The sequence below is a fragment of the Belonocnema kinseyi genome, chromosome 4 (assembly GCF_010883055.1).
Source record: "Belonocnema kinseyi isolate 2016_QV_RU_SX_M_011 chromosome 4, B_treatae_v1, whole genome shotgun sequence".
NCBI classification, from domain to species: Eukaryota; Metazoa; Arthropoda; class Insecta; order Hymenoptera; family Cynipidae; genus Belonocnema; species Belonocnema kinseyi.
The window spans coordinates 27,389,099-27,405,916 of NC_046660.1; the positions used below are offsets into that span (position 1 = coordinate 27,389,099).

Here is a 16,818-nt window from a genome sequence, read left to right on the forward strand (position 1 = left end):
ATTTTTTAACCAAAAATGGTATAGATTAATTGTCAGTTTCAAAAATGTATTTTCAACGAAAGACATGAACCTTCAAATAAAAGAAATAAAAATTTTAACAAATTAGTTGAATTTTTGATAAAAAAGAGGACTTTTTTACAAAATAGTTACATTTTTAACAAAATAATTTCTTTAATTTCTTTCAAATGCGGATCAAGATTTAAATAAGACTATTATAATATAACATAATTATAATCGTATAATTAATAATAATAATAATAATAATATATATATAAAATAGTATTAATATTTATATAATTTATATTTTATACTTGAAGTAACATAACCTCAAAATGCACGCATTAAAGAGGCGCGTGAAGTATTAAAATCATGAGAAACGCCAGCCCAGCACCGAAATCTGGAAATATTAAAATCCCAATCTCTTCATTTTATTTCGAAACAAATAGATATATAAATAGAACCGCCGAAGTGTTCCGACAGGCAGTCGTGCACTTTCGAGTTTTCAAATTCAGAAGAGGAGAAATGGGTTGCGCGCGCAACCCAGGCATTTATATCGTCTCCTACTATATTCGCACGGAGATAGACGCGTCATAGTATTGGACCACGTCTCGTTTCAGATCTGAGATCACTGCCTTGGTTTGCGTCTGCTTCGCGCGGGGCAGGGTTTGAGCGGAGAGGCCAGGGAGATGTACATTGGGCCGAAGCCCGAGGAGATCTGACTTCTGGGTCTCGCGGACCGTCGTTTTATAGGCTTCGCTTCAGCTGCACCGCACTATTCACGACGTAGCGAGTGGGGGTTTACTAGCGAGAATCGTTTTAGCGATGTTGCTGGGAGGGGGTTTCGCGCGATTGGCTTACTCTAAGTCAAATGACAGGTGAGGTTAGGATGCTCAGACGACGAAAGAAAGAATCATGGATGATTGCTAAAAATAAGTCATGGTTATAAATATTATTTATAACGCTGAATATAATTTAGCAGACATCATTATTAATTATTGATATTATTATTAAGTTGGTTAATTTGAACAGATCTCTCATCGTCCACAAAGTTCAAAATAACTGGTCCAGAAATATCTGTGGTGAACGTTCCAGTGACAGCAATTTCTGCGGTCTGCTTTACAGAAGCACTCAATTTCACCAGGAACCAAGTCAAATTTTCAATTTAACTGATTGCATCAGCGACATTACTATTTCGAAACGCTACTCCACGCTCTTCGAACCACCGGAATTGAGTGGATTACAAAAAGCTACTATAAAATTATAAAAAAATAAATAAAAATGTAAAAGATTGCACGCGCTGAACCTTGATAACTAGATTTCATGTACATTGAAGATTTATTTGACAAAAATAAAATGTAAAAATTGAACTTACAATGGACTCTTTAAATTTCAGTTAGTTTAATTTCTTTACTGATTTCAATCAGTAAATAAATTCTAGCTATTAATTATTTTTTACTGATAAGTTAATCAAAGTTACTGATCCATTGGTGAAGAACGAATGATCCATAGTTAAAATTTAGTTACTGAATGAATTTAGTAAAAAAAAGTTAACTAATTAAAATTGATAGGGTACATTTGAAAATGTATCTTTTTAAAGGAAACACTCTTTTTTTCTCAAAATAAACTTTTCAGCAAAAAAGTAAAAAATGTTTCGTAAAATTGCCAGATGGATTATGATCTATCTTGTCAATTTAATTATCTTCATAATCATCAATGATAAATTCAAACTATGTACAAGTACTGTATCTCATCCTTTATATTGTAATCTTTAGCGATTCTGAATAAAAAAAAGTTTCTTTGAATTTTTTTTATTTAAAAAATTTTTTTCTGAAAAATTCACCATTCCATCTTTGGTAGAAAGTATACTTTAGAATTTCTCTATTTGTTTGAAAATTTATTTTTTTTATTTAAAAATTAAAATTTCGGTTGTAAAATTCATCACCTTTAAAAGAAATTAATTTTTTTAGTTGAAAATTAAAACCTACGGTTAAAAATGTGTGTAATTTATTTAAAATTTATTCTTTTTGTAGAAACAAACGTCTGGTTTAAAAATTGATGACTTTCATTAAATTAAAACAAAAATTAGTTTTGCTTAAACACTTAACTTAAACTTAAAAATTCACCTATTTTGTTTTAAATTCGTCTTTTTTTGCAAGATAATTTATTTTCTTAATTAAAATTTCATTAGCGTGGTTGAAAATTCATTTTCTTATTTATTAGTAAAACTATTTTGATACAAATTCGTCCTTTTCTTGACTTAAAAATTGGTTCTTTCAACTAAAAATTGAAGTATTCTAGTTTTTATTATAAATTGATTGTTTGAGTTGAAAATTTTAAGATTTGTTCAAAAATTGAATTATATGGTTAAAAATTCACTTTACTTGGTAGGGAATTAGTCTCTTTTCATAAAAATTCAAATAGTTGATTAAAAATCTATGTGTAAATTCTTTTTTTTATTAAATGAAATAAAAATCAGAATTTACGCCTTTTTTACTTGAAAATTTATATGATTCGTTAAAACATTGTCTTTTTTGGTGAAAAAATTAACTTTCCTAATTGGAAATCCTTTTTATGGCTGAAAATTATTATATTCTTTTTTATTAAAAATTCAACTATTCCAATTATAATCCACAATTTATATTTGTCAATTAAAAAATTATCTGTTGTGTTCAAAATTAGATCCTTTTAAGTATAAAAGTAATCTTCTTGATTAACAATACATTATTTTTTTTGAAAACTGAACTATTTTATTAAAGATTCGTTTTCTGTTTATTTAAGGTTTTATCATTTTGATTAAAAATTTATTTATTGGCTTAAAAATTGAACTATTTCGGGAAAATTACATTTCAAAGAACTGAAAATTAATTTTTTTCAAATGAAAATTGAATGATTCCATTTTTAGTTTAAAATGCACGTGTTTTGTTCAAAATTCTTTATTTCTTAGTAGAAAATTTATTTTCTTATGCAAAATTTCACCTGTATGGTTATAAAACATTTTCTTAGTTTCAAAAATTATTTTTCGAAAATTCGTTGTTTTCTTGTTTTAAAAACTAAATTTTTGAGCTGAAGGTTAAAAAAATCAATTTTTCATTACAAACTTATTATTTAATTTGAAAATTTAACAGTTTTATTCAAAATTAATGCAATTGATTCTAAATGTCATTTTCGACATTCATTTTTTTCTCTTTTTTTGCTTCTTTAGTTAATTATTTTGTAAAAATTTCCATTTTTTCTGGTTGAAAATTCAACTTTTTTGTTAAAAATTAATTCTTGTTTATTTATTAATTTAGTTGCAAAAAATATTCATTTAGTTCGAAATTCATGTTAATTCATGTAATTAAACCATTCAATTTGTTATTTAAAATTTATAGTCATTAGTTAAAATTCCTCTACCTGGTGGAAAATGTATGTAATTTATTACAAATTCATCTTTTTTGGTACAAATTGATCTGAGTTAAGAATTTAATCTTTTTGGTTGTCTTCTTCAGTAAAAATTTTTTTTTTTTTGAACATTCCTTATTTTAGTTAAAAATTGATAAATTAAAAAAAAATGTGAGAGAAAAATATTTGTTTGGTATCGAAATAGAATTATTCCCTTTTTGATTAAAAACCGAACCGTTTGGTTAGAATATAATTTTTTCTTTTTGGTTAAGGATTCATCATTTCAATTAAAAATAGTTATCTTACCCCCTCCCCCTCCCCCCACTATAAATAAACCGTTTTTAAATACTAAATTCAAACCAGATATAATTACACAATCTCTCCGGTTTCATTGTAGATGAAATCGATTCTGATTTAAAAAAATATGTTACTTCGTATTTCCAATTATTATTTAATTCTGAATATGAGATTTTGATAACAACATTTCAGATGCCATTTTCAGGCAGAGAATTAATTTGGTTTATATTGGATTCCAATCATAATCGGATAGATTAAAAATTGTCACAATATGATGATTTGCTGGCAAAAAAGAGGTACAAAATTTGCTGGCTTTAATTATTTAAAAAATTTGTTTTTAATTGTTCAATTTTGAAGATTCACGATTAAAAACTCTTACTTTTTAAAATCTATGAACTGTTCTTAGATTTGGATAATTTTGAAGATCAAAATCAAATTTTCAATTCGAAATGTTTCAGATTAATTAATTTTTAATGTGAATCTGAAATTTTCTTTAATTTTAGAGATCTGTAAAATTTGACTATTGCGATTTTGATTGTTGTAATCGAAAATTATTTAATTTTGAAATTATTTAATTATAAATTATTCAATTTTTAAGATTTATATATTGAAGATATGCAATTTGTAACGTCTTCTTAAATAGCTTAGCATTGAAGATTTATAATAATATAATTATTTAATAATTTATTTCGAAGATTTGCTTTATTTTGAAAATCAAAGTTCAAGTTTCAGATTTTATTTTTTCCAAGTTAAAGAAATTTCATACGTTAATTATAACAATGACAGTTTTTTAAATTGTGCATTTAAAACATGTATAACCTACATTTTTAAATTAAAAACTGTTAAATTTTAAACGGCATTAATAAAAATTATAACATTGAGATGATTTTAAAGATTTTAAAAACAAAATGTCGATTTTTCAATCATAAATCTTCCAAGTTGAACTAATTGATAATGAAAATCATCAAAATCAGGGATTTTTAGTTTAAAATTCTAAACAATGTATCGTTTTATATTAAATATTTATAAGTGAAAACTCTTAAATTTTAATAATGTGCAAAAAAATATTCTTAGATTTCGAAAATTCAGGAAATTAGAAGTCAAGTTTTCAATTCTAATTAGTTCAAATGGAAGAAATTTCGAATGTAAAGTATTTTTGTTGTCAAAATTAAAAACTCTTTAATATTAAAGATTTAAATTTTATGCAGAAAAGATTTAGAAAATTAAATTGAAGTTTTTGACTTTTATTATTATTTTTTTTCTAATTGAGAAAATGTCTTATGTATGTCATTAAAATTATTTGATTCTTATTATGATTGTAAAACTTTAAACCTTTATTATTTTTTAATTTAAAAAAAATTTAAGGTGTATATCGAAAAATGGGTCAATTTTGAATGCTTTTTTGGAATAGTTTAATTTTTAAGGTTGAACTTTTAAATCGATTTATTAGTAAAATTTTCAATGGAAATTCATTCAATTATATAGCAAATAGAAGAACTCAATTTAAGCATTTATTTTTACATAATAAATCATTCAATTTTTCGCGTCAAATATTAAATAGTCTCGATCACTGGTCTATTGTTTGTGCAAAAGAAAAAATCACCTCGACCCGGATTTGAACCGAGAACGTCACTATACATAGCCTTAACGAATTACGATACTGAAATGGTCGGCCGCAGTTTCGGCGGCATAATTGGTTAACGTTATGTATAGTGACATTCCTGGTTCAAATCCGGGCAGACGCACATTTTTTTTCTGATTTCTCCGCAAATGATAGACCAGTTCTCGACACTATTTACCATGATTTGTTTAAATTTAGTAATAAAAGTTTGAAAGTCGTGTTCAAGAGTGTGAAATTTATATTCAGCGACCTGAAAGTTCACTTAGTCCATTATATAGTGAAAAGTGTGCACTCTGCTAAGTCGACTTTTCTTTTGCTTGCTTTTTATTTCCAGAAGCTCTGTGCACTTTCCTCCCTTCAAGACCATTCTCCCTTAATCTTTACTTCTGAAAGAAAATGGTCAGGTATCAAGAGATAATTAAATTCTGAAGAAAATCCTCAAACTCTGAGGAGACGAAGAGTAAAATTTCTCCTATCCATTGTGATAATTTGACTTTTTATGATATAACACAGTAGAGATGAAATTTTTTCACTTACACTACCTATAAATCGTGAAAAATATTTCTTGGTTCCCAAAATATGACTAAAATTTTTTTTAAAAACATTCAAATGCTAGCAATAAATTTAAAATTTTCGAATTTATTAATTTATGTTAAACAAAAAATCTCTTTTCTACCATAAAAAATGACTTTTTAATAAAATACTTGAATTTAGAAACAAAAGAATTAAATTTTTTAAAAAAGAATTAAATTTTTAACCGACAAAGATCCAACAAAAACAACAAAAAAGTGGCATAGCGTATGTTTTAATTTAAAAAAATAGAATTTATACAAAAATTTTAAACCTAAAAGACGAATTTTCAAAAAATAAAACTGTTTTTTCGGGAAAAAAATAAAATTGTATCGAAATTGTTGAACCTTCAAGCCGGAGAACGAATTTTATGTACAAAAACTGATTTTTCAAGCAATAAATATGACTTTTCAGTGAAAAATTAATTTTTCATGAAACTGATGCATTTTTAACAAAGAAACGAAAATTTTCTACTAAGAAAATTATTTTATTTTACCAACAAAAAAAGTATTTCCAACTGAAAAAGATCAACCTTAAAAAAATGAAAAAATAAGATTTTTAGTTAAAAATCAATTTTATACTAAAAATAAGGCTAAACCTAAATAGAAGCTAACGAAACTATCAAATTTTGAACAAAATTATTTAACTTTCAGCAAAAAGGATAAATTTTTACTGAAACTATAAATCTGACAATGAATGATATAATAAAGTGATTCATTCAAATCATGCAAACAATATAATTGAATCCTTAAGTAAAGAATAATAATTTTTAACCAAGAAATCTTATTTTCATTTAATAAAAATTAAATTTCTACTAAAACATATAAATTTTTAAATCAAAAAGATAAATTTTGAAACAAAAACAGTTGAATTTTTGATTAAAAAGGATTTTATTTGACTTTCCACGATAAAAACTTGAATGAAAAAAAAGTTTCTAAGAAAAAATTGAATTTTTAAACCAAAAAGACGAATTGTTAACCAAAAGGGTTGACTTCCTAACCAAATTTTAACATTTTTTACCAAAATAATTGCATTTTTAGCCACCAAAAATGAAATTTCTCTTAAAACAGATAAATTTTTATTTAAAAAATTTTTTAATAGTTGAATTTTCATCCAAAAAAGATTCCAGTCATATTTCAAAATCAAAATATGATTTTTCAAAAACAAAAAATAAGTTTCTACAAAATAAAAACAAATTTTCAATTCAAAAAGACGAATTTTTCCCACAAAACAGAATTAATTTTGAAAAAATAGTTTAATTCTTTAATAAACAGTTGCATCTTCATCCAACAAATATGAAATTTCTTTTAAAACGGATGATTTTTTGATTTAAAAAAAATAGATATATAAATGAAAAATTTAAATTTTCATCCATAAAAGATTTTAGTTCTCTTTTCAATACTAAAATAATAAATATAAACAAAAAATAATTTGTTTGTAGAATATTTAAATTTTCTACAAAATGGCAGAACTTTTAACCAAAAAGAATGACTTTTTAACCAATTTGTTGAATTTGAAATGAAAAAGACAAATTATCAGAAAAAAATTGTTTTCACCCAAAAAAGATTTCAGTTGACTTATCAGCAACAAAACATGAATTTTAAATAAATGTTGAATGTTTTACGAAGAGTTCAGTTTTTAACCCCAAAAAAAAACGAATTCTTAACAAAACAGTTAATTTTGCAACTATTAACATGCTTTAAAAAAATTGTTTTACGGCTTTTTTGTTTAATTAATCTGTTTTAGGGAAAATTTCATCTTTCTTGAATAAAATTTATATTTTGATGTTGAAAAATCAACTGAAATCATTTCAGGGTGAAAGTTCCATTTATGAAAAAAATTGTCGTTTTTTATTACAAATTTATTTGTCTTAGTACAAAATTCATTTTTTGATTTAAAAAAGTCAACTGGAATCTATTTTAGATGAAAACTCAACTTTTTTGTAATTAAAAGTACCTCAGCTTTAAGATAAATTTGATTTTTTTTTGTTGATAAAAATGCAACTTTTCGTCGAGAATTCAACAATTTTGTTAAAAAGGCATCCTTTTTCGTCAGAAATTCGTCTTTTTGGATTGAACATTTTTTTTGAAAATTTATCTTTTTGATTTAAAACTTCATCTGTTATAGAAGACATTTCATTTTTTTAAATGAAAATGCAACTTTTTGGTTAAAAATAATTCTTCTTTGCTTGAGTATTCAAAAAATTTGTTTAAAAGATTTAGTTGATTCGCTTTATCAATAAATCACTTTTTTATTAAAGATTTTTTTACTTAGGTAAAATTTAAACTACATTCTTAAAAAAAAATTTATTGTTCTGGCTAAAAATGTAACTGTTTAGTGAAATTTTTTTTTTTTAATTCACTTTTTAACAGAAAATTTATCTTTTCTATTTTTTAAAGATTTCTATTTTTTAGTCGAAAATTCGCGTTTTCTTGGTAAAAAAAAATAATTTTTAAGTTTGAAATTTTATTTTTCTTGGGTAAAAATGCATCAGTTTCATGGGAAATTAATTTGTTGCTGAAATGTCATATTTTCTGTTTAAAAATTCAATTTTTGTCAAAATAATTTGTCTTCTGGTTTTAAAGTTCAATAATATGGATAACCTTTTATTTATTTTTATATTTTTTTTATGTTTCCACAAAATAGTTAAAAGTTGAAGAAAATATTAGAATTTTAAAGAAAAAAGTATGACTTTATAACAAAATAGTTTAATTTTTAACCAAACTGTTGCATTTTTATCAAAAAAATATGACATTTTTCCTAAACCAGATGAATTTTTAATTAAATAAAAACAAAATTTTAATATTCAAATTTTAATCCAGATAATATTTGAGTTATTTTTTCAGCACCTAAATATTATATCTAAACAGTAGAATTTTCAACAAAAAATTATGACTTTTTAACAAAATTGTTGAATTTTCAACCGAACAGTTGAATTTTTGTTCAACAAAGATGTTATTTCTGCTGAATATTAATAAAAGGTCAATTTTAAAATAAAGAAAAATCAAACTAAAAAGAAGAGTTGAATTTTTAAGCGACAATTAATTAAACAAAAAAAATTTTTAACCAAATAATACAATTTATAACTAAAAGGATAATCCTGGTAAGAAACTTGTTGCGAATTTTCAAAACTCTAATCTGAAAATATTTCATTTTCAACTTTTTTTTAATACCGTTTTAATTCCTTTGAATTTTAAATGATAAAATTTTCAAACTTGTATTTGGAAAATATTTTGTTTTTCGCGTTTTGAACTTGTTCTATTTTCGAAATTTTCTTATAATCCTGAAATCATTGATACTCGAAATTCTTGTATTTAGAATAAAATTGTCTCATTTTTAAGCTTTAGGGCGTGACGAGTTGGTCACGTGACAAAATTCCTAACTTACCGTCACTTTTTTTATTTTCCAATTTATTTTCACACGAAACCCCACATCGAGTTAAAAAGGTTCAAAATAAATAAGATGCACTAAGAAAGGTGGGTCTGGTACTAAATTTAATAATTATGAAAAAAGCAACACAAAAATTATTTAAACAAAAAACTTTTTTCATAATTATACAAATTTAGGACCAGAACCACTAGTCTTAGTGCTTCTTGTTTAATATCCCAAATTTTAAACTCGATGTGGCGCTCCGTATGAATATCAGTTAGGAAATAAATAAAACTGTCGGTAAGGTAAGAATCTGGTCACGTGGCCCACTCATCACATGGCCTTAAATTATAAATGATACAATTTCCAAAATTTTCTAATAAAATCGTCCAATTTTCAAAATGTAATCTAAAAGTGTACAATTTTGAACGCTTTTAAGTGGAAATAATACTATTAGTAAAACTTGTATTTCAAAGTTTTCCCGAAAGAGGCGCTACTAACGACGACAACTAACTAAATCCGAATGTTTCTTAAAAATTAATTTTTTTAGTTTGAAGATTCATTCGTTTTGGTAGAAATTCAATTTTTTTGTTGAAATGCAACTGTTAAGTCAAATAAATAATCTTCTGGCTTGAAAAATAATCGTTTGGTAGGAAATTCATCTACTTGTTTAAAAATTGAACTTTTTTGTTCAAACTTTATATTTCTAAGATTCCCCATTTTAGTTTAAAAATTTAGCTGTTTTGTTACCAATTAATTTTGTGGCTTGATGATTCATAATTTTGATTATAAGTAAAAATTTTAGATTCAAAATGTAACCATTTTGTTGAAAATTCTTTTTATTTCTGTTAAAAATAAATTTTTTATAACTAAATATCATCTATTCCATTTTTGGTTGAAAATTAATGCTTTTTCGTTAAAAAATAAATTATTTGGTTAAAAATTTAACCATTATGTTAAAAATTGAAATTGGTTGATATCTATCTATTTTTTTAAATTCCTCTCGTTCTTTGAAAATTTCATTGTTTTCTTGAAAATTCCTTTTTTTTAATTAAAAAGGAATTTTTATCGTTGATGGTAATTATTCTACTCTTGGTGTGGAAAATATATCGTCTATAAGTTAAAAATTCAACTATTTTGTAGGAAATTCTTGTATTTTTTATAAATTCCTCTATTTTGGATGAATTAGATTATTTGGAGGTTCTTTTTCTGGTTCAAAATGAATATTTTCGAAGAAAATATAAATTATTATAGTTTTTTTCACAAAAATTCATCTTTTTCAAGTATATCTTCCTCATTTTTGTTGAAAAGTTATTTTTTAAAAGCCCCTGAAAATCTTACCAACCCATTTTTTCTTAAAATTGTATTTGATTTGATTGAAAATTCATATAGTATTGCTTAAAATTCTTCGTTTTATAGAAAATTAATCTTCTTTTTTAAAAAGATCCAAATTATTGAATTAAATATTATTTGTACTCGAAAACAAAATTAGAAAAAATTAATTTCAGTTTCGAAGATATCAGATATACCTTGCATTGATTACCTCCCATTGTTATGCCAACAATTTTTTTTAATTTTAAAGAAATGGTGCTCAAAGAAATAATTTCTTCCAATCATAATGTTGATCCAAGAATTTTTCAACCCTTTTTCAGATTTAAAAAGAAAAAAGAAATAAAAAATTTAACCTCTTGGATTTAGTTTCTCTAACATTTGGGCGATTACTGTTTGGATTACTTTATATAGATTCAAACAAAGGAAAGTGAGGTGATATTTCTGTTAAAGGAGTCAATTAAGAAGCTCATTAATTAAAAAGTTTCTTACGCTTTCTCGACATTACTTCTTTCTTTTACGTCTTGCTTTTCTACTAGTACAATAATCAACGTAAGAATTCATGAAAACGTGGGATTTTAATGAAAGCGTTTCCTCTACTTGTAGTAACAATTAATGAGCAGGATAAACAAGTTTCCAAACAGTAGCATCATAGTCTCAAAGCTGACGCTATTTCAAAATAAAAGCACTTCATTAATTAAATTGTCTCTCTAAATAGATATCCCTCGTAGCAGTGATATTAAAAGTTTAAAAGTAACTCGAAAGTTGTGAAGTAATGGATCTAAAGCAGTTAATTTTATTTTATAACATTTTACCTCTTTTAGAAATTTTACTACCTTTTTAAAGACAACCACCTGAAAATAAATCTGGACGCCAAAGGTTTGTGTTCTTGGAAATAACAGCTTAGAAGTTGTAAAAGTTTAACCTCTTTCTTTTTTTTGTATCTTTCTTCCTGGGCAGATAAATAGTGCAAGCGAAGATTGTGACGAGAGAGTAACGAGATTTGTGTCGGGTAAGGGTAAGAGGAGTGTAGTGGGGGTTAAGTGAAATTGAAGTTTGTATCGCTGATGAAAACGGTGTGCGATGTCTGAGGCCTCCTGGCTCTTCTCGGTAATACTTCCGTCCTTTTTCAATCCCAGGAGATGGTCGATATATAAAAAGATACAGCGCTGAAGACTGTTTTTCTGAAAGAGGAAGAGAAGAGAAACAGAGATAGAAAGAGAAAGAGAGAGAAGACAGAAAAAAGAGAAAGAGGGACACAAAAGGAGATGGGTCAGCTTCACAATAACGACCGAAAGGATAGTCACACGCTCGTAGAACTCTCAGAGGAAGCAAAAGTTTCGCCCACGGTGTGCCCACTCTAATGTATTTGGGGGGGGGGGGGGGGTACTTATAGATTGTGGCAAAATGTGATATCAGCGCCACCAAGGGGACGTAGCAAGAACTATTGTCTACGGCAACGACCCCCCCCCTCCTTCCCATCTCACCCTAATTTGTAAGTTATGTTGACTTCTCTTTCTGAAGTAAATACATGAATAATAATAACCAATCAAACAAACCAAAAATCGAACAAAATAAAATCTATCATCGATTAAATGCAATAAAATGTTTAAGTCTGTTGCAATCGATCTACCATAGACAGATTCCAACAGACTTTAATTTTGATTGTTCGTTCTATCAAAACGATTCCAACAGACTTTAACATTTTATTGCATTTGATCGATTTAATTTGGTTCCATTTGTAGTTTGTGTTATCGGAGAAAATCCATTGTGAATCCAAGTTCATCACGCAAAAAAAATATAATTCTTGCAGCTACAGTGAACTTGAGTAGACGCGAGCAGACGATGGAACTTCTATCGTCTGCTCAAGTTCATTTCGAATTCTGAATTCACACGAGCGCCACCTAGGGGACATAGCAATTACTATAATCCGTTCACCACTTTTCCATGGGAGCGGGCACACCGTGGTTTCGCCTCGAAAAGATCGGGAAAGAAGGGTTGCCAACCGATAAAATTCATATGCTCCAGCTGACCAAAACTGTTGGTAACGTAGGGCGTCAAAAGTAATGATACACACAAGCCGCAGGTTCAGGTTTTTTTTAAGTTTGAATAGTTCAATAATGTTAAAAGTATTTATTGTACATAAGAACTTGTTGGGCGCTATATGTTAAAAAGTAAAATCGGATTGACTACTATCTGGAGTCGTAAATACTTCTTCATATAAACATTGAGAGTGACAGACAGTGAATATTTTAGGTTATGTTTCTTTTGCTTGAATGATTTTTTGGACCCTTCCGATCAGTGGCAGTACATGCATTTTGCAAGTTGGCAATTCTTCTTTCACGCTCTTTCCAAGGTGAAAGCTTCGCTTTCCCCAACAGTTCTACGCGTGTGGAGCTAACTTTTCACTCAACTGTGTAAAGCCAGTAGGCACAAAATTTGGCGATGTCTTTACGACATCGTTACGACATCCTTACGACACCCTATGTCCATGTCTTTGCGATATCGTAACGACATCCTCAGATCATACAACTTATTTACGATATCGTAAAGACACCTTAACGACATGGACATAGGATGTCGTAAAGTTGTCGTAAAGATGTCGTAACGATGTCGTAAAGACGTCACTAAACCTTGTGCCCACTGGGAAGCAGACCTTAGAGAAAGAAAAAAGAAATGAAAAAAGATGAAAAGAGAAAGTCATATATATATAAAGATAAAGATAAATATAGACAGATGATAAAAAAAGATACAAAAAGGTAAAGACATAGAAGACCAACGTAGGTTGGGAAAGACCAAAAGAGAAAAACAAAGAGAGATACAGAAAGGTAAAAAAGAGAAAGGGCAAAAAGAAATAGAGAAAAAATATGCGAAACAGAAAGACTGAAAGATATTGACAACAAAGATTGGTAGAACGAAAAACGGGGACAGAAAGATGAAATGAGTTGAAAAAAGACAAAAAGAGATAGCTGAAGAAAGAAGATGAGAAAAACAAGAAGAAACCTAGAGAAAAGCTGCAAGAGAAAGAGATAGACAAAAAGAGATAGATAAAGATGAAATCAAACAGGTATTGATAAAGAAACAAACATAAATAGAAAGTCAAAAAAGGTGAAAAAACAGACACAAAATTGAAATAAATTGTAGAAGACCGCAAGAAATAGAGAAACAGAAAAAAGACGGAGAAAGACAAAAGGAGTTATACACAAATAAAGGCCAAGACATATAGAAAAAGAATGAGGAAAGAAAGGGAAAGAAACAGACAAAGAAAGGTCAAAGTAGAACAGAAAAGACCAAAAGGGATCAAAAAAGGTAAAAAGAGAAAGGCAGAAAAAAATAGAAAAAGACCAAACGAAAGAGAGATAGATAGGAAGATATTGACAACAAAGATTCAGAGACAGAAAAACAGGATTAGATAGACAAAATGAACTGGAGTGAGATAAAAAGAGATATTGAAATAGAAAAAGGGGTAGAGATGGAGAAAGAAAAAAGGAAAAGGGATAGAAACGCGGAAGGAGAAATCCAAAAAGAGATAAAGGAAGATAAAGGCAAAGACATATAGATTAAGAAAGAGGACAGAAAAGAAAGAGAAACAGAAAAATAAAGACCGAAATAGTTTAGGAAATAAAAAAAAGAGAGAAATAAATCCAGAAAGACATTAACGAAAAAAGATATAGAAAAAGAAAAATAGGAATAGAAAGACCCAATGAAATAGAGAAAGACGAAAAGATATTGACATCGGAAAAATCTGTAAAGAGATATAGAGAATGAGAAAAAGTAAACAAAAATAAAAAATGACAAAAAGAGGTAGGGAAAGACAATAAGAAAAAAAGAAAGAACAAAATAGATAGAGAAAGAGAAGGATAAACACAAAAAGAAAAAGTTAAAAAAAAGTGATGTAAAAGATTAAAAGAGATAGAGAAAGATAAAGGCAAAGAGATATAGAGAAAGAGAGAGAAAAAAATAAATAGAAAATAACAAAAAAAGATGAACAAGGACAAATAGAGGTCGGCAAAGGCGATAAGAAAAAGTGAAGTGTAAAAATAGATAGAGAAAAAGAAGCTTAAAGACAAAATGAAAAGGTAAAAGATAAAAGTCATGAAAATGATTAAAAGAGATAGAGAAAGACAAAAAGAGATAGGAAAAGTCAAAGGAAATAAAGAGAAAGAGAAAGACGATAAGGGAGAGAGAGTGCGAGAGGGAAGGAAAGAGAGACTCACATTCGGTAAAGCAAAGGGTCTTTACAAACTTCCAAAATGCCGTCAAAAGAAAGAATGAGGGCGCAAAAAGGAACAGAACAAAACAAAAAATGGATGGAGTTGGTTCGCCGTGAAATCCGCTAAATAAATTGCTCTGCGCTCCAGGAAGAAGTCTTCTATCGGCCAACATGATTTATAGGGGCTACCCCTAGTCTCTTCATTTTCTACTTTTTCTGGATTTAAAGAAAATCTGTTTTACCCCCGTGGTGCTTAATGTTCTTTGCAATGATTTCAGGTTGATGTTATAATCCAGTAAAATTAAACCGAAAAAGTCCATTTGCCGGAACAAAACTTATCCATCGCATTCTAGAAATTATTCTCAGGAACAGTTTACAAGAAATTAATTTTTTAATTAAGGAGTCATGAAAACTTTCTTTTATTGCTTTTCTAAAAAATGGTTATGAGCAATAGTTTATTTTATACCTTCAGTTTGTTAGAAAAATCCGAAAGAATTTTGTACAAACGTTGGGAAAGAAGAATGACTGATTTGAGAAAGATAATTTTTCTCAGAAGTTATGAGTATTAAAATTTTCAACTTTTTCCCCCAAAAAACACCAATTCTTTCTTTACGAATCTATAAATTTTGACTTAATTAAGGCATTAAAATTTCCATTCTAGAACTGAGTGGAATTTCTTGCCCTATTTTAAAATCTGTTCAAAAGGTACAAAAAATACCTCTAATTCTTTTTTGAAATTCTGCAAATTAAATTTTTTTAAATGTCTCGTGGGCTCAAAAATGAATATTTTCGAATATTTTTTTGTAAAAGCATGTATTTTTAAAAATGTATATCACATAAAATAAAGGTAGAAGGTTTTCTTTTAAATTCGACTTTATCTTTCCGGATGAATTAAAAAAACAGAAAGTTATTGAGTTGATTGAAACCCCGTTTTTTGTGCAATATTTTGTTTAGTACTTATATGAAAAAGAATTTCTTTAAGTTTTGTGCACACAAAATCATTTATGTGGAAACGAGAATTTTTTAAAATATAATTTTTAAAATTTTCACGCACCTGAAGTAAGATATCGGAAAAGGCATTTCTTGTAGAACTTCTTATAACAAAGTTTTTTCTTAGCATTTTTTCAAATGTCTCATTGATTCTAAGGAAAATTCTAAAATTAAATGTTTCAAAAAGAAGTCGAATATCCAGAATAATGGTTTTGTCTACATAAAACTTACAGGATGCCTTTATTATATAAATGGAAATTTAAGAAAAAAATTGTTACAAAGTAAAAAAGTGTGTTTTTTGTCAAATTAGATACTCTATATTTTCAAAGAATTCGACTTCTTCAAACAAAACATTACGTCGCCAAGAGATAGACCAAAAGAGAGAAAGACATCAAGAGATAAAAAAAGACGAAAAAATAGTGTAAGAGAAAAAGATAGAGAGAAAGGCAAACAGAGAAAGAAAAAGGCAATAAGAAATAAATAAAGAGTAGGAGAAAGTCAAAAATACATAAAGTAAGCCAAAAAGAAAATGAAGCATACAGATAATAAAAGAAGGAAAAACACAACAAGAGATGGTGAAAGACAAATAGAAATAGTAAAAGAGAAAAAGAGATGAAGAAAGACAATTAGAGAAAGAAAAAGACAAAAAGAAATAAATAAAGAGGAGGTGAAAGTCAAAAATAGATACAGTTAGCCGAAGAAAATGGGAGCAGATAAAAAGAGAAAGGCAATAAGGGAAAAATTACACAAAAGAGAGAAAGAAAAAGATAAAGAGATGAGAATAGATGGAAAAAGACAGAAAGAGATAGTGAAGGATTAAAAAAGGTAGAAAATGGGATGTAGGCAAAGACATAAAGAAAGAGAGACAGAGAAAGACAAATACAGAAAGAAAAAGTTGAAAAAAATGTGCAAATCAGGAGGAGCAGAAAGTCAAAAATAAATAGAGTAAGCTAAAAAGAAAATAGTAGTAGACAAAAAAGAAAGACAAAACCGGAAAGAGGAATACAGAAAAAGATACACAAAAAAGAGAAAGATAAGGAAATAGATA

The 16,818-nt window shown here is 27.3% G+C and overlaps 1 protein-coding gene across 3 annotated transcripts in view; it reads left to right on the top strand.

Moving 5' to 3' along the window:
- The window catches only part of LOC117171621, a 12,544-nt gene extending 10,935 nt beyond the window's left edge, over positions 1–1,609 (top strand). For 2 of the 3 annotated variants that reach the window (XM_033359093.1, XM_033359096.1), the window contains exon 5: positions 1,030–1,608. In XM_033359093.1, coding sequence (XP_033214984.1) covers positions 1,030–1,264 — 235 coding nt within the window. In that variant the 3' untranslated portion in view covers positions 1,265–1,608. Of the gene's footprint in view, positions 1–1,029 lie in introns of all 3 variants that reach the window. The other variant, XM_033359092.1, reaches the window with a different exon arrangement.
- The last annotated feature ends 15,209 nt before the right edge of the window (positions 1,610–16,818 follow it).